Source organism: Saccopteryx bilineata, chromosome 3 (assembly GCF_036850765.1).
Source record: "Saccopteryx bilineata isolate mSacBil1 chromosome 3, mSacBil1_pri_phased_curated, whole genome shotgun sequence".
In the NCBI taxonomy this organism is placed as follows: Eukaryota; Metazoa; Chordata; class Mammalia; order Chiroptera; family Emballonuridae; genus Saccopteryx; species Saccopteryx bilineata.
Window position 1 is genome coordinate 301,467,608 of NC_089492.1, and position 26,042 is coordinate 301,493,649.

At 52.5% G+C, this 26,042-nt stretch overlaps 1 protein-coding gene and 1 pseudogene across 2 annotated transcripts; both read right to left on the bottom strand.

The window, feature by feature from the left end:
- Positions 1 to 8,315, bottom strand: LOC136331980 (leukocyte-associated immunoglobulin-like receptor 2). 2 transcript variants are annotated; one of them, XM_066271181.1, is made up of 6 exons: positions 8,240 to 8,315; positions 7,965 to 8,030; positions 7,535 to 7,570; positions 5,914 to 6,216; positions 2,790 to 2,840; positions 1 to 2,650 (listed from the first exon to the last, which is right to left on the bottom strand). In XM_066271181.1, exons 2-6 carry the CDS (start codon positions 7,996 to 7,998, stop codon positions 2,493 to 2,495), a joined length of 582 nt encoding a protein of 193 aa, XP_066127278.1. In that variant the 5' UTR covers positions 7,999 to 8,030; positions 8,240 to 8,315; the 3' UTR covers positions 1 to 2,492. The 2 variants fall into 2 exon arrangements, with proteins under 2 accessions (XP_066127278.1, XP_066127279.1); XM_066271182.1 differs by lacking the exons at positions 7,535 to 7,570; positions 8,240 to 8,315 and having other exon boundaries at positions 7,965 to 8,094.
- A 13,567-nt stretch (positions 8,316 to 21,882) lies between these two features.
- Positions 21,883 to 25,945, bottom strand: LOC136330139 (leukocyte immunoglobulin-like receptor subfamily A member 6; annotated as a pseudogene).
- Positions 25,946 to 26,042: the final 97 nt, after the last annotated feature.

Genomic DNA, 26,042 nt, shown 5'->3' on the forward strand with positions numbered 1-26,042 from the left:
TTTTCCCATTTATTTATTTAATTTATTATTGAGAGGCAGGAGGCAGAGACGGACTGCCTCCTGCGCCCTATCTGGGTAACACCCCGCAAATTTCCATGGGGCCAATGCTGTGCCTCTTTTGGGGCTACTGTTTCATTGTTAAGCCATCGAGCCATTTTAGCACCTGAGCAGAGGTCATAGAGCCATCCTCAACTCTGGGGACCAACTTGTTCAAATCGTTTGAAGCATAGCTTTGGGAGAGGAAGAGAAAGAGAGAGAAGCGAGAGAGAAGGAAGAGGTGTGGAGAAGCAAATGATCACTCCTCCTGTGTGCCCTGACCGGTAATCGAACCCCAGATATCCACACACAGGCTCAAGCTCTACCACTGAGCAGCTGGCCACAGCCCTGAGGTGTTTATATAATGGATACAAGTACAACATAAGTGAATCCTGTGATGTCACACCTGGTGGGGATACCTGTGTGGATTTACACTGTGCACCCTTCCTGATACTAAGCCGTCCATACGGAACAAAACCGCAGTAGTCCTGAGTTCAGGTAACCCAGGATGTGTTTTCTAAGTACGTATCATCCCAGAAGAAACTCAAGAACTTGGAGACAAGGTGGACTTCTGGTCCAGGGCCGGAGAAACTCACATAAGCCTAAACATAAACTCACATAAGGGTTCCCTTTTGATCTAGAAAGCACGCTGGGGCACAGGTGACGATGGGGCAGAGGTGATGATTGTGAAGTCTCAGAAAGCACCGCAGGAAGCCACCAGGACCTTCAGTGGCCATGTTTGGGAAGCTGAGCTGCACTGTTAGAGAAGACAGTCAGTCCCTGCTCTGAGTGGGGTGCAGGGACCCAGCAGGCAGCCCCTGTGCTGGAAAAGCCCCTTCCTCCCTGAGACGAATACAAAATTAGGAGCACAGAGGGATCAAGGGGTCTGCACAGTTTCTGAAGAGGAGACATCTCAGAGCAGAGTGAGCCTCCCACTCACAGTCTCCTGCCTGTGCTGGGGACAGGTGAGGGCCTGGGGTTACCCTGCCCAGCCCTGCTCTGCAGGAGAGAGGTGAGTGAGCACTTCGTCCTGACCACACAGGGACCCAGCACACTAAAGCGCAGCCACAGGGCAGCCAGGGTCCCAGAGTCATGGGCATCCTCCAGCCCCTGCAGCCCCGCGGTGTGCCGGCCGGACTTCCGGTCTTGTGGGGGTGGAGGTTTGGATGAAAGGTCGGGGATGAGACTAGAGGCTTCTGAGGAAAGCTCTGTCCCGGTTTCCAGAAGCCTGAGGGTGTCCTGAGACCACAGAGTGTCGGACACCAGGTGCGTGAGATTCCTGCTTCTGCTGTGACCTTCAGCACCCGGTGGTGGCTCACAGCAACACGGTGTGTGATCTTCCGGCTCTGGAGGTCGCAGGTCCGAAAGGGACCTCACGGGCTGAAATCAGGGTTTCAGCAGGGCTGCATGCCCCCCAGAGGCTTCGGGGACAATCCGTTCCTTTTCTTCCCAGCGTCCCCTGGTCCCCGGACTATAACACGCGGGGTCTGCTCCCTCTTCCACGCCGCAGGAGCCCTGTGTCCACGTGGGCTGCTGTGAGTCAGGCTGGTGTGCACACGGGTGTGCAAGCACCAAAGCCATGCTCACTTCTCTGCAAGCGTGTCCCCGCGGGGCTGCGGGCTGCAGGGCAATTCTGGGCTTACGTTTGAGGGAGGGGCACAGGGCGCGTGCATGCGTTCCACCCGCAGCAGCCGAGTGCACGGTTCCCTCCGCCCCACATCCTGTGACAGGTCTCACTTTCCCCTCGTCGGCTGTTCTTTTCAGTCATAGTCGTCCTGATGGGTGTGCGGGGACATCTCACCGGTTTTGGTTTGCGTCTCTTTCCCTGACCTTTGATCCAAGCTGGTGGGGACCGGAGAGGACAGAGAAGGAGACAGAGACCTTTCCAGGCACAGGAGAAGCGGGTGCCTGAAAGCCGGAGCCGGCGCCGCTCCGCGGGTGACAGGAGTGGGTGAGAAAAAGGACCCTGAGCAGCAGGGTTCTTGGAAAGTAGCCAGGAAGGTGGGGACCCAGGAGGAGAAAGCGGGAGGGAGGAAATCCCAGCGCAGGTGTCAGACGGTCAGTCTGGTAGGGAATCCCAGACACTGAGACCACGGGGAGAGGCGTGAGCACGGAGGAAATGGCCGGAGCTGGGCACCTGCAGCCTCAGAAATGGGCGGAGGTGGAAGAGAGGGTGAAAACAGACGCCATGGGGGAGGGGCTACAGGACCCGGCCTCTGTCTTAGACCCCGAGAGAAGGGAGACCCAGGGCAGAGGAAGGCGGGGCCGTGATCTTTGTGAAGGTCCGACCTGTAGCCAAACCCTGGCGACCTGAGACGGAGCACACAGGCAACTGTGTCACCGCTTCCGAGGACAGAGTGCAGTCCCGAAACCAGCCTCCAGGTGGCGCACGGTGTGGGTGGGGCTCAGTCTGCAGGGGCTCCAGCGTGAGCCTTGGGCCCTGGGGTCTAATCTCTCTAATGGGTGTCGTCTTGTCTCCATCCCTGTGGCGCGTGCGGGGACCTGCGCTGGCTGTGCCAAGCTTCCGCCAGAATCGCCATCAGAATCAGTAAGACCGCAGCAGCGAGGCTGATGTGGACACAGTTCCTCACCGTGTAATTACGGGAGGCGGGGGCTGGAAGCAGAGGACAGGGGTCAGGGACAGGGGGACAAGACTCCACCCAGACAGGACCTGTGAGGCAGGAGCTCCTTCTCCACTGGGCAGGACCTGTCCCTCCCAGCACTCCCTCTGGGCACAAGCCCAGGTGACTCACCTTTCTGGGGGCCTGTCTCTGTGGGTGGGATGGTGACTTTACTGGGCAGTCCTAGGAGTCAGAAAGGGTCAGTAAATGACTCCTGCAGCCTCTGTCCCCTTCTCATGGTGACCTGCCTCTGGAGCCAGCACAGGCCTTCCCTCCACTGGGACCTCCCAGACACCTGACCTTCAGATGCCTCCCCTCCCCCACCCCAAGACCCTTGCTTCCACACCCCCAGGACCCACATCTGGTCAACTAGAGGACCCCAGTACCTGATACAGTGGCAAAATTCAGGCCTGCATGATCAAACTCACTCAGGGGTCTAGGGTGAATCTCCCCTCCTGGATCTCAGATATCTCAGGGGTTAACAGGGCTCTTGCTGCCAAGGATGCAAGATTTCACCGTCCAGAGTGTCCACTCCATGAGAGAAGCAGGACCCCACCCCACTGCCCACTCCCCAGCAGAGCCCCGAGGAAAGGGCACCCCAGGCTGAGGTCTCCACTCCCCAGCCATGGTGGGTCTCTGGAAGGGGACAATTGGGGACTCCAGGGCTCCTGTGAGGGGCAGGAGGGGCACTGAGCCCAAGTTCTCCCCCTCGGTCTGTCCCACTCAGCCTGGTCTTCACTCCTACTGCGTCCCCCCCCCTTTCTCCCACCCCTCAGTATAGCTGTCACCCCTGGACTCCCTGCAAAGGGGACTGGGAGACGTGAGGACAGGGGGATGGAACTCTCTGCTTCTGTTTGTCTGAGGGTCTGGACACTCCTGGGAATGTCCTACCAACCTGAGGACATTAGCAAAAAGCCACGGGTCCCCAGGCACAAACAGGGTGGGCAGGACCTACCTCATATGGCCACAGGGTCAGAGGGTTTTGAAGGCTGACAATACCTAGCTCAGCCATTGTACCACCGCAGTACCCCAGGGCAGGGAGGGGTCACAAGTTCCCATCAACTGGGGGGACACCTCCCAGGCCTGGATAATGGGGGGCCCCTTGGGCATGGGCACTGACCCAGGGGATGTCTAACAACAGGACAAAGAGAACAGGGAGTGACAATGTTCAGTGTGGAAGGAAAAAGTTCCTCCTCCTCACCTCCCTCCCTGAGGTGGTCACCTGAACTGTGACCCCAGGACATCTCAGGGGCTGGCTGTTGGGGACCGAAATATAAACAGGGTATTTTTACAATCTGGATATCTTGGGGACAGAGGTGCTGGGCCCAACCCCCCACCTCACCTGCCTAGTTAACAAAGAGCTATACTTGATTCCCGCGTGTCCCACCCATGTTCTCCAGAGCAGGCTGAAAGCTAGTTTCTTATTGATGTAAAGTTAGATTTGAATGGTATGGTGGAGGTTGTCTTTGAGTTGTCCTGGAAACAATTGAATTGCTAATGGACCACTTTTTCCCCCTGAATAAAGACCTATGCGCTTCTGGGAGCAGCCATGTTACATCTGAGGAACAGTAGAGACTGTTCTCTGTGCCATCCTCCTGAACCCATCTGTATGTATATATCTTTAAGTCTCTGTCTATCATTTATTCAATTCCATACCTTTTCCCATTCGAGGAGCCTGTAATAGACTCGTCGTGGCTGGACTGCGACAGCTGGCCTCACCTATGGGAAGCACAGCCTCATCCCTGAGGTACCCCTGGTCAGTGACCCCATGGACCGTTGTCTCTTGCTCAAGGGAGGGTGGTCGACACCACACAGGACACATTGCCTGGGGCTAAGTCCTCAATACCCTTTCAAAAAGCAGGGCACTTCACCTCCCTGAGGTCCCTTCAGTCAGCAGTTGGTGATGGCCCACAATCCAGGACCCTACCGGCTGTCGTACACATTGCTGCCAATTCTTCCCTTTGTGACATTTACCACAATTTAAATTTGTATGTATGCAACATGTGCTTAATATGTGCACCATGATATAGTAAATACAAATTTGTCCTTAAAATGATGTGATTTAGTCCTGTCCGGATAACTCAGGGGATAGAGCATCGGCCTGGTGTATGGACATCCCGGGTTTGATTCCCAGTCAGGGCACACAGCAGAAGCGACCATCTGCTTCTCCACCCCTCCGGGCAGTTAGTGAGTCAGGCCAGTGATGTCACAGTCATGAATATTAGGGATGCTCTGTGAGTGGCAGCCCCTTGTTGTGGTCTTCAGTCTCTGATCCAGCCCAGGACAGAGGGCTGGGCCCTGGATCCTGGTCCCGAGCACAGAGGTCCCCAAACATGCCCCACCCCCAGGCTGAGGTCTCTACTACCAGCTGAGGAGACAGGCTTTGTGTGTGTGATGGGGGTGGACCTGGTGACTCCGGGGGCTCCTGTGAACAGGGCAGAAGAAGGGCTGATGCCCTGTGGGGGCTGACTGGGGTTGGTCCCACTAAGTCTGGTCCTTTCCACCCTAAGTTTCTACCCACAGGCCACAACTGCCATCACTCAGTCCCAGATGACACTCCTCAGACACCTGAGAAATGGGAGGGGCAGAACACAAGGAGAGCCCCTGCTCCCTTCTTCTGGTGGGAGGTGTTAGCTCCTCTCCCCTCCCACCACCATGGCCCCCTTGACCTCACAGAGCAGCAGAGAGCAGCTCCTCAGAGGCCCAAAGAGGACATAGAGAAGGGTCCAAGCATCGCACATAGACCCTGAGTTCAGGAATCTCAGGGGCTGAACACACACAGGGGAAGGACAGCTTCATCTCTCAATGCCTTAAAAGCATAGTCCAGCCCTGGGCAGGGACTCCATGAACACATGATTTGGCCAAAAAGGATCGAGCACACACAAGGGACACATTGCCCCACAGAGCCTGACCAATGGAGAGGAATATTTAACACCATCATGAGTGAAAGAACACATGTCCCCTTGAATGCAGTCTGTCCCCACCTGGTCTCTGGAAGCCCACTCCCCATCCAGACCATCAGGGACAGCTCTGTGCCCACTCTGAGGCTGAGCTAGTATCCTTGTCACCCTGGGTCCAGAGAAAACCAGTACTCCAAGCCCTGAGCCAGGTGTGAAGGCCGAGGATCACCTGTGCAGAGGGCAGGGGGCCACAGGGCTGGGGGTCAGCAGGAGAGGGAGCCTGAGGACAGAGACGCAGCTGGGACAGGGTGCAGGGACCTGCGGCAAACCTGAGGGCAGAGTGGACACGTCCTCACCTGTCACCTTCAGCTCCAGGGGCTCACTGCGCAGAGACCAGGTGTGTGTTCCATGTAAATGATAGAGGCAGCGATAAGGCCCAGCAGTGTCCTCAGTCACGGTGGGGATACGGAATCTGGCCTCTGTCCCCTGTGACCCACGTTGATACTCGATTTTGTCATATTTATAAGCAGTTCTTCCATCCTTGTCCTCCAGGCGGAACACCTCAGCCCGTTTGGGGCCCTGGCACACGATGGTCACAGGCCGTCCCTGAGGGATCACAGACCCTGGCTCAGCCCTGATGGAGGGTGTGGGTGGGACCCCTGGGAGGAAGCAGAGCAGGGTTTCAGGGTCCACTGTGAGGACATCTCACACCTCACAGTCCCCTGGTTTAAGTGCGGACGTCACTGTCTTTAGCAACATACAGAGCTGTGCAGCCATCACCACAACCCAGTCTGAGAACATTTCCACCACTCTCTCCCACAAAGACAACCCCACACCCACTCCAGGTGCCTGAATTCTCATCACTGCAGAGGGATTTCCCCACTGACACAAGGATGCTCAGTCATGGTCACATCTTGGGCTTTTCTCAGGGTGACACGGGAGGTCTCAGGCAGGCTGAGTCCCCAGGCATGTGTCCCTGCCTATGGCCATGTCTAGGGGACAGAGAGGGCTGGGAGGGAGGCAGAGGATGAGGATGAGCAGGTCATCCATGGGCACAGGAAGCAGGGCTCTGAGAGGGGGGCAGTGATCTGGGCCGGGTCAGAGGGGCAGCTGGGGAGGGTGTGGGGACTCATGGGGGCTGCAGGCTCCACTGGAAGTCCAGGGGGCTGTGCTGGAGCTCCAGCCAGACCTGCTCATGGGACCCAGTGGGTGAGGACCCCCGACTCCAGGGCACATCCTCTGTGGAGCCCTCGTGTCTGGTCCCTCTGCATTTTCTACCTTCCTCTCAGCTTAGTTCCGTTTCCTTGTCCCTGAGGCTCCTGAACCCCCATGTGTCTCACTAGGCTGGGCGGGGGGAAGAGCAGGTTTGTGCCCTGAACCAGGAGGAAGGCGTCCCAGTTACACTGTCCCCGACAGAGGCTGGTGCTGGCCCAGGGTCACCACTCACGCATTCGGTCGCTCATCCACTCACTCTTCATCTGTATCTTAGCTCCTTTCTGTCCGTGTGCAGACACCCTCCCTGTGCCATTGGCTCCACACACACGAGACACTCACACAGGGTCCCCCCTTCCTGGGCTGCAGGTGCAGAAGGAGCACAGGGCTGACGAGGGAACTGTGTAAACCCACAGCCACACGCTGTGACACACACCCTGCGGTGAATGGGGGCACAGGACAGACGGAGGCTGAGGTGACCTCGTCTGGGATCAGAGGGGAGAGGCTCTGAGCTGAGACCAGATGGCCAAGTGTGAGTTAGCCAAGACCAGTGACAGGAGACATCAGCCCAGGAGGTCAGGGTCGAGGGGAAATTGTTTGTGTCAGTGATAGAAAGGCTGGGATTCTGACGATGAGTGAGACAGACAGCATGAGCACAGATGGGTCCTGACATAGAGAGAGATGTGGGTCACATTCTGGCTGAAGATAAATATTATTCTTAAAAATAAAACATATATGTAAACCTAGATAAAAAGGCAGACTCACCCTCCTGTGTGTGGATTGTGCAGCCCAGACAGAGCACTGGAAGAGAAGGTCTCGTGAGAAAAGCGCCCAGTGCCCAGTGTCCTCACAGGGCTGCACTCAGGGGCCCTGATGGGGGCAGCGGGCTCAGCCTCTGAGAATTTCCAAACCACCCTCCTCAGCGTTACCTCTGACACAACCCTTCTTCTGGCTCTGATTGCAAGACAAATCCAATCAGGTGCTCAGGCTGAACCTGTCCCCTTACCCAGGTCCCTGTTTCTAGGACTGAACTTTCTAAGGTCAGATATGGTTGGGGCCAGAGTTGAAGGGATAGACCTCCAGGAGGGACCATGAGTCCCCTAAACGGCAGTTCAGACTCAGCAGGAACGTAGACACCTCCCCCACCTACCAACCCCTCTGTCCATGGATGCTGTCTCTCCATTCCAGGACTCACCGAGGCCCAGCAGGGCGGTGGGACGGGGGAACATGTCCTCTCCCTGCAGCCTGCACCGTCCTGGAGCTGGAGAGAAAGAGAACTGAGCCTGCAGCCGGCACAGGACACAGGATGTGCTCGTCAGGGTCCATCTTGTGGTTGCTACATCAATGTCCTCATGCAAAGAGAGAAATCTCTTTCCAGTCCTTCCCACACTTCCCGCTAGTGGGATGGGGTGGAGGCCTCTGACCTCCAAAAATATTTTTCCCCCCATGCTCAGATGAGGCTGAACTCACCTCTTATGAAACTCCTGGGTGTGGACCTCACTTTAACCTACAGGACAAGGCAGAGCGTGGGTTTGTGCAACCAACTGATGTCAGTGTTGGTTCCTACTCCACCAACGAAAAAAAAATCTGTGCTTGGGCAAGGCTTCACGCCACTTTACACTGACAAGTCCTCCTATTGAAAACAGGAAGCTTGGTATCAAAGTGTGATTCAGCACTGGGGTTCCGGTGACCGTCCTCCCACGTGTCTCTTTCTAGGCCACCAATGTCACACTGTCTTCATGCGACTCCAGCCCACTAAGCCCTTCCTCCACCAGAGACCCGGGAGTGAGCTCTGGTACCTTGAGAAGATGCAGGTAGAAGAAGGGTGCCTTCTCTGTGAATAGGGCTTTCATGTCTGAGGGGGCACCGGCCATGGGTCCTGCGGGGTGGATCGCTGCGGTTTTGGGCGTGCTTGTCCCAGTCATCACAGGATTCACCATCTGCCATAAGGCGAGATAAAATGGGAATTGTAAAAGTTATTGACAGAAGTCCTGGCTAGATGTGAGGCCTCACTTTCCTGGTGAATGTGGTGTAACAACATGCTATACATGGTTTATGTTTTGAGTATGAACAAAGTCAACTTTGTGGAAAAATAAAAATTAATTGAATAGGCCCTGGGTGGTTGGCTCAGTGGTAGAGTGTCGGCCTGGTGTACAGGAGCCCCGGGTTCAATTCCCGGCCAGGGCACACAGGAGAAGCACCCATCTGCTTCTCCACCCCTCCCCCTCTCCTTCCTCTCTATCTCTCTCTTCCCCTCCTGCAGCCAAGGCTCCATTGGAGTAAAGTTGGCCCGGGCACTAAAGATGGCTCCATGGCCTCTGCCTCAGGCGCTAGAATGGCTCTGGTTGCAACAGAGCGATGCCCCAGATGGGCAGAGCATCGCCCCCTGGTGGGCATGCTGGGTGGATCCCAGTCGGGCACATGCAGGTGTCTGTCTGACCGCCTCTCTGTTTCTAGCTTTGAAAAAATACAAAAAAAAAAAAATTAATTGAATACACAAACAAAAATAATAAAATAAAATAAAATGGGAAGCCTAAAATCCCCCTCCAATCATTCAATGTTATGCTATATGTTAATTTCTCAGCAAGATACTGAGTGCATTAGAAATATTCTGCTCATATGAGCTCTCTTCCCGTCTGCCCCCTAGTGGCCCTGGAAACAGGGAAAGGTTGGGTAACCATCAGCTAGTGCAATATCATAAAGGGACTGAAGACTCAAGGGTCAGGAGAGAGACCAGGAGAGATGGCCCAGGGCTTAGAGCCGTTCCCAGCTGGGTGCTAGGAGGAAGGGCTGATCAAGGGTGGGGAAGGTGGTTGCACATTTCACAGCTACAAAGGTAATTTGATGCTATATAAATGCATCACATGAGCATCTGATACATTTTAAACTCATGTTCTATGTTAGGGGTCCCCAAACTTTTTACATAGGGGGCCAGTTCACTGTTTCTCAGACCGTTGGAGGGCCAGACTATAAAAAAACTATGAACAAATCACTATGCACACTGCACATATCTTACTTTAAAGTAAAAAGACAAAATGGGAACAAATACAATATTTAAAATAAAGAACAGCCCTGGCCGGTTGGCTCAGCGGTAGAGCGTCGGCCTAGCGTGCGGAGGACCCGGGTTCGATTCCCGGCCAGGGCACATAGGAGAAGCGCCCATTTGCTTCTCCACCCCTCCGCCGCGCTTTCCTCTCTGTCTCTCTCTTCCCCTCCCGCAGCCAAAGCTCCATTGGAGCAAAGATGGCCCGGGCGCTGGGCATGGCTCTGTGGCCTCTGCCTCAGGCGCTAGAGTGGCTCTGGTCGCAATATGGCGACGCCCAGGATGGGCAGAGCATCGCCCCCTGGTGGGCAGAGCGTCGCCCCTGGTGGGCGTGCCGGGTGGATCCCGGTCGGGCGCATGCGGGAGTCTGTCTGACTGTCTCTCCCTGTTTCCAGCTTCAGAAAAAAGAAAGAAAAAAAAAAGAACAAATAAATGTAAATCAACAAATTGACCAGTATTTCAATGGGAACTATGGGCTGCTTTTGGCTAATGAGATGGTCAATGTGATCCTCTCACTGACCACCAGTGAAAGAGGTGCCCCTTCCGGAAGTGAGGCAGGGGCTGGATAAATGGCCTCAGGGGGCCACATGCAGCCTGTGGGCTGTAGTTTGGGGACCCCTGTTCTATGTCAATGATATTTCAAAAACATTTTTTTTTAGAAAGATGAATTTGCATCAGAATATTTGGAATGTTCCAAGAATACTCCAGCGCAGGCACTCGTACTGACCAGTCCTCCTTCCGGGACTGCGGTGGGTAAATGACCCCCACGGACAAACTGGGGTTCTCGGAATGGATCCCGGTCCTGTCTAGATGTTGCAGCCCTGGGTCTGGCCTCATACACAGAGTAGCTGCTCAGACCTCATAGACCCCTGTTCCTGAGCGACCCAGCCTGGTTCAGTCAAATGGGAGTGTCCTGTCCGTAGGGGGTCCCCAGGACAGAGTCTGGTCCCAGAATGCCCTGGGGTCTCTGCTTCCTGGTGTTTCCAGGAGACTCAAATGCAGAGCCCCTCCGACGTCATTCAAACCAGCCTTCTCCCCTGCACGTGAGTCCTGCTGCTGAGAGAACCATAGTGTCCAGCCCGAAAACCACCTGGGGAGGGGGTGGACTCACCTGCCTGCATCCAGGTCTTCTGGCCTTGATGGGACCTGGGAAGGAGATTTCATGACCACTGCTGCCCCTTCACCTGACACTCAGGCTCTGGGAAGTTTCCATGGTCTGGGCTGTGAGCCTGGGCAGCGTGGCCTGGACCTGGGGGTGGGTGAGCTCCGCTTCCCACGGGCTCCCACCTGCACCCTGCGCCGGGGAAGGTATGTCTTCACAACAAGACTTTTCACCATCATCATGTCCATATTGTGTGAGAGTCCTGTGAAGGCTGAAGGACATGTGTGCAGAGGGGCAGGGAGCCCCAAAGCTGGAGTTCAGCTGGAGGGCATGGAGCCTCGGGACAAAGGAAGACTCAGCTAGGGACAGGGTGCAGGGTCCTGGGGCAAACCTGAGGGCTGAGTGGAGACGTCCTCACCTGTCACCTCAGCTCCAGGGGCTCACTGCACTCAGACCAGCGGGACCCTTTGTGACAGCAGCAGCGATAACTCCCGGCAGTGACCGCACTCTGTGGGATGAGGAATCTGGCCCCTGTGACCCATGTTGAGACATGATTCTCAGATCCCTATAGCAGGTTCTTCATCCTCCTTTATCTGGTGGATGACTCTGCCAAGCTGAGCCTGGTACACGACGGTCAGAGGTTGTTCCTGGGAGATTATAGAGCCTGGCTTGGCCCTGGTGTACTGTTAGGACAGGACCTCTGAGAGAAGCTGAGCAGGAGGATCTCAGGGTCTATTATGAGGAAATAGACTTTCCCTCCCCTGTGACAACAGGAGGACAATAGGGCTGAGACTGATGTCACCTCCACTACATCTGCACTCTACATTCTCATTTGAATCAGAACCTCACTTCTTAGCCAGGGTAAGAGCCTCACATAACAAAAAACAGCCCCTGTAGCCACAAGATCAGATCTGTGTAGCCCTGTGACCATGTCTGTGACAATGAGATGGAAGGAACCCTGCTGGTGACAGTCCCAGGAAGGCAGCTTCAAGGGTGGAGATTAAGCCTGGAAGTCTCTTTCCCACTTCTGCCTTTCTTTGCCACCAGTCTGCAAACCTGTGTAATGGCTGGAGCCCTGGCAGCCTTCTTGCAACAAGAGGTAACTTTAGTGCTGGTGGCCATGGACTAGAGTGGTGGAGCACAACGAGGAAGACTGCATTTCTGGTGACATTCTGAGGCTGGTGGCCAAACTCCACAGAGACATCATTTTTGCAAGAGAGAGAAAGAAACTGTCAAGACCCTCTGTATTATCAGTAATGATGTCAGGGTAACATGGAGTGAGGTGAAAAACCTTGATGAGAGCAGCCCTGGGATGAGCACCCGCAGGTAGAAGGACAGCACGGAATAAGGAGACCTAAGGTGTTGGGAACACTTCTGAGGGACAGATGTCTGAGCTAAGGTGCACGTAGGACGTTGCTCAATTGAGCAGATCAGGGGAGACTGGAGTGTTGGAGGGGGGAGGTCAGCATGTGAGACAGATTGAGTGCAGGGTGAGTGCAGAGAGTCTGAGAAATTGAAAGAGACAAATGTGTCAGATGGAGCAGGGCAGGGTGTGGCCAGAGGCAGACATGGCCCCGAGGAAATACTTTGACCAGGGATCTGATGCAACCTCAAGTCAACCAGCTGAGGGTTTCAGCTGGGACGTAAAGTCATCTGATTTGTTTTCTTCTAAATTCACCTGCAGAAGAGAATGGGGCGGGGCCGGCAGGGAGACAACCCCGGAGACCCCATACCTGCTGTGGTGGTGAGAGCTGATGGAGCTGAGATTGGGGGACAGCGCTCAGCAGGAATATGGACACATGTGAGGACCAGTGAGACACATGGGGTGACATGAACAGGGTTCTGGGGTGGAGTGACGTGGGGGGTGAGATATGAGGATGCACAATGATGGTGTTATCTGGTCCTGGACTGAGGACCTTCACTGGAAAGCAGGAGGGGGAGCAATGAGGAGTCAGGTCAGAGTGAGTGAGAATCAGGGGGCCGGTTTGTGCTTATTGACTCTGAGGAGTGTGGAAATCATGGATAGACAGGTATCTGTTGCCAACAGGAGAGACTCAGGAGGGATGTTTATTGGTGTAAATTGAGGTTTGGATCCCTCCTGGAATCCACAGGACTCCTGTCTGAGCTGCCCTTGGGGTGAGAGGGATTAGGAATTGTGTAGAAATGACTCACTGTTCCATGTGTGACTCACCTGGCCCAGGCAGAGACCTACAAAGGAAGCCTCAGTGAGAAAGAAAATGTACACCGCCTAGTTTTCTTCAATGGAGGTCAAGGTCAGTGTGGTGCAGAGAAAGATTTAATCTTCACCATAATCTCTAAACTACCCTCATCAACATGGCTCCCAGTGTGTAGCCCCCTTCCCCTCTAGTGGGTTCCAGACACATTCCCAGAGCCAACCAGAGCACCCTCTGGCCTCTTTGTATTTGACCTGTTCCTACCGAGTGCTTAGAACGAATTAGAGCTGTGGACCCTTCACTGGAATCTTAGGCCCAGGTGACCCAGAGTGGACGGGGCCTGCATAGCTGTCTCTCCTGCCGCGGCACAGTGGGTCCTGGCCTAGAGGTTGGACTAAGGTAGGTGGGACCTGGACCCCTTCCAGAGCTCCATGCTTCTGTCCCTGTGGGTCTTCCTCTGTGTTCCAACTCACCAAGGCTTAGGAGGGCTGTGGTTTTGGGGGATGTTGGGCAGATAAAATATATTATGCTCACTTTGTTAAAGATGGCGCTGCCCACATGGAAGCCTGCTGCCTAGGTGATATTAATGTGTGTTGGGGGCGGGCTGTGGGCAGGCAGGATCCTTGTAGCCTGGGGCTTGGTTTTAGGACTAAGCCTTTCCCACCCTTTTTGATGTGGGGTGGTACAATCCCATCATGCCCCAGATAAGTGACTTTGTATTAGAGACTTCCCTATTCTGTATATTGGATTAAAGGTTTTGATTTCTACACTATAAAATAGGAGTAGAACAGGAGCTTGCTCTCTCTTGGTTCCTGAGATTAATATTAGAGCAGAGAGAACAGAGCAGAGAGCAGAAAAAGGCCAAGTGGAGGAGGCCAGGAGAAGCAGCCAAGATGGTGGAGTGCTGAGTGAGATGCCAGTTTGTGTAGAGTTTGTATTTGGGATAAGGAAGGAGATGGGGAACAGAGGTGAATAAAGTCTGGTGAGCTAGAAACCTTTGATTCTAGGAAACTCGGATAAGTCAGTAGCTTTGTGAGCATTGAATGTGAGTGGGTTTTGGAGCCCAGTGTGTGTTTTTACTTGCCCACCGATTGCAAGCTAGGATTAAAGATGACGGTCCACCAGTTTTTGGCTCCATTGTTTCTTTACCGACTGTCTGAATCCAATGGGAAGCTGCATGTGAATGGCCACGATGGCGGCTCCTGGCCTTACAGGGGACATAGCTAACTTCTCACCGTCTGCTCTGTCCTTGTGCTGGGGTGTGAGGACAGAACCCTGCAGGTCAGGAGGTGAGTGGGGTGGGTTCACAACCGCCACGTCATAGACCTCATTTCTTGTGGTCTCACAGAAAGTGAATCTGGCTGCTCCCAGGCCCAACTCTAGCTTCTATTTGGGTCCAGAAAGGCTGTTTTGGTTTCTGGAAGTCATTTCTAGTGTGACATTCCACAACCAGGCTTAAACATGTGCACATGAAACTCACCTAATAGTGCCTGACCTGTGGTGGCACAGTGGATAAAGCATCGATCTGGAAATGCTGAGGTCGCCGGTTTGAAACCCTGGGCTTGCCTGGTCAAGGCACATATGGGAGTTGATGCTTCCAGCTCCTCCCCCCCTTCTCTCTCTCTATCTCTCCTCTCTCTCTCTCCCTCTCCTCTCTAAAATGAATAAATAAAATAAAATTAAAAAAAAAACTCACCTAATAGTAATTCATTAAAGATAGACAGATATATGATAGATAGCTACTTACATATATACATATACACACATATTAGTTAATAGATAGACAGTTACAGAGATAGATATATAAACACTTAGGTACACAGATACTTTATTTATATATACTATATTTATTTATATATACTATGTATATATAAATACATAGATACATATATATACACAGACAGAATAAGACCATTAAGGGTCTAATCAGTTATGACACGTTTCAAAGCATGAACTTCATAAGAACAAGTGAAAGTTCTGAAGGAGTTCAGACAGGTAAAGTTCATAATGATCCTCTGCTATGGGCACTGCACAGAGTGGATTTGAGGGGAGATGTTGAAAAGAGAAAGGCCATTTAAGAAGAGGTGGAGGTGGGGACACTTACTGGCTTGTCATCTGGTACTCACAGGCTGACTGTCCCCAAACCACACATTTCCTTATGCAAACTTTTCGGTTTCTCACATGCAAAACGGAAACCATAAATCTCTTCTGCACCTTCATGTTATTAGCGGGGTGCACAGAGTGGCCCATTGCAAGGACACTCAGTTCATCACTCCCATGCTCTCCAGGGCAAGTGACTCCCTCCCTGCTCAGGCATGATGCCCTTGTCTCTGGTCCCCTCTGTGTCCTGGAACCCGGGCGGCACTCTGCACACTTCCCCTGCCTCTCAGCTGGTTTCTGTGGTTTCCAAACTGAGAGCCCCTACGTCTGTGGAGGCAAGTGCACTAAAGAAACTGTTATATTGGCCCAACTTTTGTGGGCAGCACTTCATGGAAGGTTGAGTTTTCAAAGGACCGAATGGATCTACACTGGTGGCTGGAATTCTGTCTGGACACCAATGAGGAATCTTGAGTCCATACATGGCTCAGAGCACAGGCACTTGTGACTAGGGAAGGTGGCCTCATCGCCTCCATCTCTCACAATGCTGAGTGTTGGGAAGATAAAATATATTATGCTCACTTTGTTAAAGATGGCGCTGCCCAAGTGGAGTCCTGTTGCCCAGATGATATTAATGTGTGTTGGGGGGGGGGGGTTGTGGGCAGGCAAGATCCTTGGAGCCTGGGGTTTGGTTTTAGGACTAAGCCTTTCCCACCCTTTTTGATGTGGGGTGGTACAATCCCATTATGCCTCAGATAAGTGACTTTGTATTAGAGACTTCCTTATTCTGTATATTGGATTAAAGATTTTGATTTCTGCACTATAAAGTGGGGCAGACCAGAGCTTGCTCTCTCAGTTCCTGAGATTAGCATTAGAGAGCAGAGCAGAGAAAGGCCACATGGAGGAGGCCAGGAGAAGCAGCCAAGATGGTGGAGTGCTGAGGGAGAAGCCAGTTAGTGCAGAGCTTGTGCAGGGAGAAGGAAAGAGATGGGGAACAGAGGTGAATAAGTCTGGTGAGCTAGAAACCATTGATTCTAGGAAACTCAGATAAGTCAGTAGCTTTGTGAACACTGAATGTGAGTGGGTTTTGGAGCCTAGTGTGTGTATTTCTTGCCCACTGGGTGCAAGATAGGATTAAAGATGATAGCCCACTAGTTCGGGGTTCTGTTGTTTCATTACTGTCTGTCCGAATCCAGTGCGAACCTGCATGGGTCAGGCTGCTGTGATGGTGGCTGTGGCCACTGGCTTCACACTGAGTCACATCTTGGAGTTGTGATATGCACGTTGATATGTCCCTGCATCATGTGAGCTCGTAGAGTGAATGGAGAAGTTGGCCTTGTTGCTGGAGTCCTGCTGAACTTTAGTTTTCCAGCGCTTGGAAGTCCTTTCTTTATACAGAGTGAAGACATCAGCCCGCAGAGAACCCCTGACACCTGATGGTCACAGGGCTCCCTCTGGTGACTATGGGGCCTGGGTCAGCCCAGATGGAGGGTTTTAAGAGGACCCTTGTAGGCCTTGGCTGGTTGGCTCAGCGGTAGAGCATCGGCCTAGTGTGCAGAGGACCCGGGTTTGATTCCCGGCCAGGGCACACAGGAGAAGTGCCCATTTGCTTCTCCACCCCTCCGCCGCGCTTTCCTCTCTGTCTCTCTCTTCCCCTCCCGCAGCAAAGGCTCCATTGGAGCAAAGATGGCCCGGGCGCTGGGGATGGCTCTGTGGCCTCTGCCTCAGGCGCTAGAGTGGCTCTGGTCGCAACATGGCGATGCCCAGGATGGGCAGAGCATCGCCCCCTGGTGGGCATGCCGGGTGGATCCCGGTCGGGCGCATGCGGGAGTCTGTCTGACTGTCTCTCCCTGTTTCCAGCTTCAGAAAAATGAAAAAAACAAAACAAAACAAACAAACAAAAAAAACCAAACAAACCCCTGTAAAGGAATCAGACCTGAAGATGCAGGGTTGCTCTCTCCCTCAGTTTCCCCAACTGTCACTCCAAGACATCCCCCCGCCCATAGTGGTCACTCTCAGCTCAGATACTCTGCGTGTCCCCTAGCTGTCTACGGGGACAAAGCAGGAGGTCTGGGGGAGGACTCACCTGCCTGGACTTGTTCTCCTGGGTCCCCACACAGCCGTGGAAGAGAGTCTCTGTGAGAACGGTACCTCAATCACACACAGAAGCTCTAGGCCTGGTCTGGGTCCCTGATGCTGTGGTCAGACCTGGGGCTGAGCTGATCAACCTTCCCCAGAAATTCTGCCCTCTACTGAACCTCTTGAGTCCTGGGGCCTCTCAAGAAAGAGGAACTTGGCCCTGGCTGGTTGGCTCAGTGTATAGAGCCTCAGCCTGTCTTGCAGACATTCTGGGTTCGATCCCCAGTCAAGGCACACATGAGAAGCAACCATCTGTTTCTCTCCCCCCTCCCCTGTCTCCTCCTTCTCTCTCTCTTCCCCTTCGTAGCCAGTGGCTCAGTTGGTTCAAGCATTGGCCTCAGGAGCTGAAGATAGCTTGGTTGATTCGAGCATCAGCCTCAGTCGGGGGTTGCAGGGTGGATCTCAGTCGGGGTGCATGCGGGAGTCTGTCTATCCATCTCCCTTCCTCTCACTTAAAAAAAAAAGAAAGAAGAACTTGGAGAGGAGGGGACCCCATCCCTTCTCCATTTCCCATAGCTCACCAGGATGGAGAAGGGAAGTGAGGGTTGAGGTCATGAAGCTGTCTCTTAAGGTTCCCAGTGGTGCAGAGGACATATAAAGTCCACAGAAACTAGCAGGACAGATGGACACACACAGTGTACCAAGGTCCAGACTCTGTGAGACAAGTCACACTTCTCACCAGACTCATCCTGCTCTCCCTGAAGAATGGTCCTGGAGACAGCAGGTGCTGGGACCTTTCAGATCAGCTCTGAGTCTCAGCAGAGCTCTGTCCCCTCCTCGTGTCAAACCCACATCTAGAGGGTGACACCTGTCCAGAACCCGAGGGTAGAGAATGCAAGGCAGGACTTGGTCCAGCCCAATTTCTATTCCAATTCTGACTGTTCCTCTTATAGAGGCTGTGTGACCAGGGACAATTCACTTTGCTTCCTTAAGTCTCTGTAAATGCAAATTTTCTTCCTTCTTTACAGCATCCCGGCAAACAACTGACATTCGCTGAGCAGTTACTCTGTCCAGGCCTGAGATTCATGACTGATACCTTCCCTGGGGCATGGAGCTCTGATTAGTGCCATCAGACAATACAGACATTTAGACAATGGACAATGTGGCTGTAGTTTTGGTGACTTGTAGAGAAGGAGAAAAACAGAGGACAGAGAGAATCAATACCTAGTGGACGCCCAGCAGCCTCAGTCATGGAGTGTGGGGACCAGCTGGTGAAGGAGGAACCAGGACAGGACACGGGTCAGCACAGCCTGGTGAGAGGATGCACTCTTGACCAGGAGGAGGGGGTTACTCTGCAAAGTGTCAGTCGTCAGGGGCTGCTGGGTCCTGGTCACTCAGAGTCTTTGCTCCCTGCAGGAGACCCGCGGAGAGGCTTTGTGTATGGGCCGGTCCGGGACAGGTAAGTTTGTGTCCAGGAAAATAAAACACCCCAGCTGGGAGCGAGGGTGTGCAGGAGGACAGGAAGAAGGATGGCGGGTTACACCAACAAAATATGTTGAGTCTTCAACTGAACTTGACTGTGGAGGTGAACTTGGTCACAGAAACAAGGGCTCAGGGTGAGAACTGAGGTATTTGTTCATTGTGCGTGAGGGAGAGAGTGTTAGAATTGAGGGCTCTTCCATCCTCAGCCTTGAGTGACTGGAGAAGCCAATGGGGCCGTCACAAGAGCTATAACCCCCAGAGGAGCAGGAGTCTTGGGGAGATGTTTACAACACTGCCAACTAACTCATAGAGGGAACCGCCACCCCCTGCCTGCCTGCCTGGGTGGGCGGTTTGGTTTCTCCCTAACACTTCCTCCCTCTGACTTCCTTGTTTCTGTAAGGAGGAAGCCCTTCTCTTCATCTCTCTCCATGAAATCCTGAGTCATTTCTGCCTCCCTCCTGTTTATTCCATCTCTATGCTGTGAGCAGAAACTCTAGTTGGAGGCAATTCACAGGGTTTAAGACACAGGGAAACATTTCTTGGCCGTCTATTTTGAGTCGGTAACTAACCCCTTTCTCATTTTCCTCATTGTAGGACATCATAAAAGCCTCAGCTCTCAGGGTCGTTAGGAGGATCAGCAGTGCCTGAGACATGAGGGTCTCAATCTGGTGTCATGGATGTGACCTGGTTAAGACCTGGGTATAAGAGACATATGGTCGGAAGGCCTACTTGGGAGCCACATACAAATCCCCCAACCTACAAGGTAAATCAGGAGCTATAGGACTTTCTTAGTGGAATGGAAGTTGAGCACAGAGTTAGAGGATGCAGGGTTGATGGTTCTCATCCTGGATCTTATACTCAGAGAAAATCAAGAGTGAAGGTGGATGTTCATCAGTGGGTTGATCCCTATGCACTAAGGCAGTTAGGACGTCTCTGATATGGCGGGAGGCCCGCCACTCATAGAACTCCACGGGGGTGTAGTGCAACCTCTAAGGCATAAGAAATCTAGAAGGAACCATGTCTGTTTTGCTTGCATTTTTTTCTTTATTGACGTTCAGTTCACATAACATAAAATTAAGCCCTTTAAAGCGTATGATTCCCTGGAATTTAGTAAATCCGTAATCTCACACCATCATGACAACTTATTTCAGAGGGATTGTCGTGACCCCCAAAAAACACATGAAGCTGTCAGTGTCCCGTACCTCCAGCTCGGCCCCAGACAAACAAATATGATTTCTGTGTCTATGGGTTTTCTTCTCCTGGACCAGGGGTTGGGAATCCATGGCTTGTGAGCCAGATGTGGCTCTTTTGATAGCTGCATCTGGCTTGCAGACAAATCTTTAATAAAAATAATAATGACATTAAAAATATAAAACACTCTCATGTATTACAATCCATTCATTTCCTACTGCTCATGTTCATGGTTGCAGGTGGCTGGAGCCAATCACAGCTGTCCTCTGAGATAACACCAGATTTTTATTGGATAATGTGTAACGTACACAGGTCGTTGTATGGCTCTCATGGAATTACACTTTAAAATATGTGGTGTTCACGGCTCTCTCAGCCAAAAAGGTTCCCGACCCCTGTGGACAATTCTTACAACTGGAATCACACAAAATGTGATCTTTTGTGTCTGGTTCTTTAGTCACTCAGGTGCATCATTTTGATGTTCACCCCCAATGTTTCAGGTGCAAATAGATGGTTCTTTACGGCTGGATAAGATTCCAATGCTATGAAGACACCAGAGTTTGTTGATGTGAATGTGGTCGGACGTGAAGGGTGTATAGATGTGGATCCAAACCAGCCATGTGGGTGCACCCTCTTGTCACAGGGGTGAGTACGAAGGACAGTCAGGGAGAGTCAGTGTGACAGGGAGGGAGGCCCCCAGTGGGTGGAGGAGGCATCCTCCACAGGAACACGGCACACGTTCCCTGTACCCCAATCACAGTCTCTCCCTTGGACATTCTCAGCAGACAGTGTCCCCAACTGTGGTCCAGATGTTCTTTCACCACCTCCTGGGCCAGGAGATGTGCTCTAAGGCTCCACCTCTCTGAACACTGCATTGTTCCCTCTGTGGTCACCTCCTGGCTGCCTGGCTGCATCATGAGTCCTTCTCAGGCTGTGTCGAGCCTGAAATAGCAGCACCCCCAAGGCCATGAAGATCAATCCAGACATGGCCGTCCGGATAAGGTTCTCCACTGTGTGGTCTTGAGGATGGGAGGCTAGAAAATGTGGGCAAAGAGGTCACAAATTTCAGGTCAGGCCAGTGTCACCTCAAGACCCTGGATGTCCATCCAGATTGCCCACTTATCTTTGACAGGACATGACCCTCTGCACCCAGCCCCACAATGGAGCATTTTCCCAGTTACCATTCTCTTTATTTATTTATTTTTTTGTATTTTTCTGAAGTGAGAAGCGGGGAGGAAGTGAGACAGACTCCCACATGGGCTCCACCAGGATCCACCTGGCATGCTCATCAGGCGCAATGCTTTACCCCTCTGGGGCATTGCTCCATTGTAACCAGAGCTGTTGTGGACCATAAATGGCAAAAGGCCATTGTAGATTTCAAGGCTTAGCAAAAGGCTAAGTTCTCCCCCCTCCATCTCCATATTTGGCTTTGATGCTGAGTATTTGCACCCACTCCACTTGCTTCCTTGGGTTGCTGGAAGCAATATACATGCCCTTCCTCTGACTCTTAGTTTGTTTCAGATGTTGGTAGATTTCACTAATGTATCTTGGTTTTGCCTTGGGAGAGTTCCTATCTTAGCCTTTGATGTGCAACTTTGTATCAGGGTACCTGATTTGCATATGTCTATATAATAAAGCAAACTGGGCCTATGAGGCACTCAGATACTGCCAGGCAGTTTAAGGAGTCCTCCCAGTCCCATCGTTTTTGTTTGATAAGTGTGTTTCCTTAATTCCGCACCGTTATTAGGAGCCGCGCTGGTCCGCAGCACAGAGCCATTCTAGCACCTGAGGTGGAGGCCATGGAGCTATCCTTAGCACCCAGGCCAACTTTGCTCCAATGGAGCCTTGGCTGCAGGAGGGGAAGAGAGAGATAGAAAAGAGAGATGGAAGGGCACTTCTCCTTTGTACCCTGGCCTGGAATTGAATCTGGGACTTCCACACGCCAGGCCAATGTTCTACCACTGAGCCAGCCGGCCAGGGTCCCCATTCAGCATTCTTGGTATCTGACTTGTCTTGTGATGGACTGCTCCTGAGAACCGTAAAAAGAGTGAGAAGCCCTGAGCGCAGCCTGTCTCTGTGTTTTCTGTTCTGGCTCACTTCTCACAGCTTGATTTTTGTGTTGTCCTTAGCGAGCCCCCCTCCCCCAGCTGTGGCCCGGTTACGTCCCGATTCCTCACTGCTCTCATCCAGGCTCCTGAATTCACCACATGAATTCGGGTCTCACATCTGAGCCCCAGTGGAACCTATTTGGATGGGGTTTCCTAAGATCGGAAAACTTTCTCTCCAATTCAAATGTGCTCTGGTCTATTCTGCGTTGACTCTGGGATGTGGGACCCTGCTATTTAATCCCTTGGGGAGCAGTGTAGCCTTGTAGACAACAGCTGGGCCCCAAGGATACTGGGAAGAGGGGATGGTGGTCAAGGGTTTCTGATATCTAGAGCATAGAGGGGTGAAAGTCTGAGGCTGACCCCGTTTTCCCTCTGGCTCAACCATTTCACTTGGTATTTCATCTATTTAATCTCTCACTAATAATTCCTCATGTAGTTAGGAATAGGATATGCCTGTGACTTTATTGTATCTGGGTACAATTTACATGTATACACATATTTTCTTTTTATTTTTTTGATGACAGAGACAGAAAGGGAGAGACAGAGAGAGGGACAGACAGGGACAGACAGACAAGAAAGGAGAGAGATGAGAAACATCAATCCTTTGTTGCGGCTCCTTAGACTCCTTAGTTGTTCACTGATTGCTTTCTCATATGTGCCTTGAACGGGGGGGCTACAGCAGAGTGAGTGACTCCTTGCTTAAGCCAGGGAGCATGGGCTTCAAGCCAGTGACCTTGGTCTCAAGCCAGTAACCGTGGGGTCATGGCTATGAACCCACACTCAAGCCAGATGAGCCTATGCTCAAGCTGGAGACCTCAGGGTTTCAAACTTGGGTCCTCCGTGTCCCAGTTTGATGCTCTATCCACTGCACCACTGCCTGGTCAGGCTACATGTATACACATTTACACACACATATACACAGTGATATAGAGAATCACACATAAATATATACGTATTATTTCCAAATGCTGGTGTCAGTAACTCATTATGTCAGTATTTCTAATTTTCTGAAAGAGAAAGAGGTATGGCCTGGGTTGGGGCCATTGATTACAGCAATGATTAGAGCATCATCCGGAAGCACAAAAGTTGCTGGTTCAATCCCTGGTCAGTGTACATACAGGAACTGTTCGATATCCCTATCTCTTTCTCTCTCCCTTCCTCTCTCTCTAAAGTCAATAAATTTAAAACTTTTCATTTTTCAAAAAGAAAGGAGTATGGCCTAACTAGGCAGTGGTTTAGTGGATAGAGCTTCAGACTGGGATGCAAAGGACCCAGTTTCGAAACCCCAAGGTTGCCTGACTTGAGCGCGGGCTCATCTGGTTTGAGCAAGATTCATCAGCCTGAGCCCAAGGTCGCTGGCTTGAGCAAGGGGTCACTCACTCTGCTGTAGCCCCCCCCCGGTCAAGACACATATGAGAAAGCACTCAACGAAAAACTAAGATGCTGCAACAAAGAGTTCATGCTTCTCATCTCTCTCCCTTCCTGTCTGTCCCTATCTGTCCCTCTCTCTGCCTCTGTCACACACACAAAAATGAAAGGTGTATAAATGTAGTTGAGCAGATAAATAGCAAAATGTATATAAATTCGTACCAGTTGAAATATACTAGTTCGTTAGATAAATACATATTTTCAGTTGAAGATTATATAACGTTTACACACAAATGGATATCCATATGCATATAAATATATGATTATAACTAAAATACTGGACCTATGTCACTGAACTGTAGATAGGTGTGTGCCTGTGCTGTTTGGAGTAGAGTCTTCAGTGAGCCTCTTTCTTGGGGATGCCAGTTAAACTGCTTTCTGAAAGGGAGGAGGAGCCCTGAGCAGTCCAGTGAGCACCCACCTCTCTACCTGACGCCACTGAACTCATGGCTTCTCGCTTTCAGTGTATCTGGACCCAAAAACACTAGACCCCCTGACTCCATCTTGCAGGAACTCCCCTGTGTCAGGCACGTAATCATACAGGGGCACAGATGGGGTTTTCTTACCTGAAACCAGGAGCTCCAGGGCATCAGTGGGCTGTGACCACACCTGGGGTCTGTTCCTGAAATAACTGTAACATCTGAACTTCCACCTGTGGCTGGGGTCACAGGGCCCACAGGAAATAGAGCCTGGACCACTCACTGGGTATTGTTGTGAGTCCAGGGTCCAGAAGAGCCTCTGTTCTCTTTCTTTAGTCAGAATAAACCCTTCAAATCCCTGCCCTGAGCCACACTGGAAGGTCACGTTCCGTCCTGAGGTCACGACAGGGCTGGGCAGGGCTGAGAGGCTGGGTTTTCTGTAGAGTCCAAGCAGAGGAGGAGGCAGTGTGTTAGATGGGACTCACACCTCCCTCCTGTCCCCTAGGGCTGGGCTGTGAGAGGGGAGACCCACTGAGGGCAGACCACCTTACTGAGTGCAGAACCTGAGGCTGAGGCCCTATGACCTCTCACCTGTCACCACCAGCTCCAGGAGGGTCACTGTGCTCTGACCACCCAGTGGTGCTGAGGTAGTAACAGTGATATATCCCTGCATCATGCTCTGTCATGTATGTGATGGAGAAGGTGACCTTGTCTCTGGCCTCCTGTGGCTTCTGTCTGTACATGGATTCTGAGCTTCTGTCTTTATACAGACAGAACTCCTGGGCCTGCAGGGTCGCCTGACACCAGATGGTCACAGTCTCCCCCAGGGGATGACAGAGCCAGGCTCAGCCTATAAGGTGGGCTTGAGGAGGTCCCTGGCAGGAATCAGAGACTGAGACAGAAGACATTCCCCACCCCAGTTTCCAGCTCTCAGTTTCAAACATCCCAAAAGTCCCCAAACATCAACCCAAAACTTCAGTTCTCCATCCCCACCTGTCCAGATGGTAGTCCCTTGACCCCATTGAAGATTGGGGTCTGAAACTTCTGGGGACAGAGTCACCTGCCTGCACTCGGGACCTCGATGTCACACTCAGTCCTGGAAGAGAGTCCCTGTGAGAGATTTGCCCTTGAAACCTTTGCAGAACCCTCTTCCCTGTGAGCCTGCTGAGTCCCGGGGTCTCCCGACAGAGCAGGGCTTCCCCTCCCCGTTCTCATTCCCGAGGCAGAGCAGGGCCACGAGGATGGGGGTCATGGTGTTTACTTCCTCTGGTCCTAGCTATGAAAATGCTGGAGAGTAGCCCTGGCCGGTTGGCTCAGCGGTAGAGCGTCGGCCTGGCGTGCGGGGGACCCGGGTTCGATTCCCGGCCAGAGAACATAGGAGAAGCACCCATTTGCTTCTCCATCCCACCCTCCTTCCTCTCTGTCTCTCTCTTCCCCTCCCGCAGCCAAGGCTCCATTGGAGCAAAGATGGCCCGGGTGCAGGGGATGGCTCCTTGGCCTCTGCCCCAGGCGCTAGAGTGGCTCTGGTCGCGGCAGAGGGATGCCCCGGAGGGGCAGAGCATCGCCCCCTGGTGGGCAGAGCGTCACCCCTGGTAGGTGTGCCGGGTGGATCCCGGTCGGGCGCATGCGGGAGTCTGTCTGACTGTCTCTTCCCATTTCCAGCTTCGGAAAAATACAAAAAAAAAAATGCTGGAGAGCACGGTGCCCTCATAACACACAGAGAGGAATGGGATGTGACCACTGGGAGGCTGACCCTACTTGTCATGGTGTTGTCAGGGCAGCAGCCCCACAGGTAGGGAAACAGCCTCTCCGCAGGGGCGTCGTCTCCAGGACGGAGCAGAACACAGACCCGCATCTTTCCTGAGATGTCCCTCCAAAGTGAGGGAGAATAAGGACACATCTTCCCTGTCAACACCTCCCCCAGAGGGGTCCCTTTCAACCTCAGCCCACCCATCGGCACCTCCTTATTGGGTCCTCACCATGGATGGTGATCATCCAGCCCACAGTCATGCTTCAGGTTGGCGTGGGTTCCTGCGCCCGGCAGAGCTCGGGTCATCAGAGACACGTGTTGATCATCTCACTGTGCAGTTCAGGTTGAGCGTCACCATGACAATGAGCCCAAAGGGAGAAAGAGAGAAAAATAAGGGAAGGAA

Excerpts from the sequence above, each read along its gene's own strand:
- LOC136331980 (XM_066271181.1), bottom strand. The coding sequence starts at position 7,998 with ATGTTCCCCCGTCCCACCGCCCTGCTGGGCCTCG. Across the intron at positions 7,571-7,964 it reads CACCGCCCTGCTGGGCCTCG|TGCTCTGTCTGGGCTGCACA; the intron begins GTGAGTCCTGGA and ends CTTCTCTTCCAG. Across the intron at positions 6,217-7,534 it reads CACAATCCACACACAGGAGG|GGGTCCCACCCACACCCTCC; the intron begins GTGAGTCTGCCT and ends GCTTCCTCCCAG.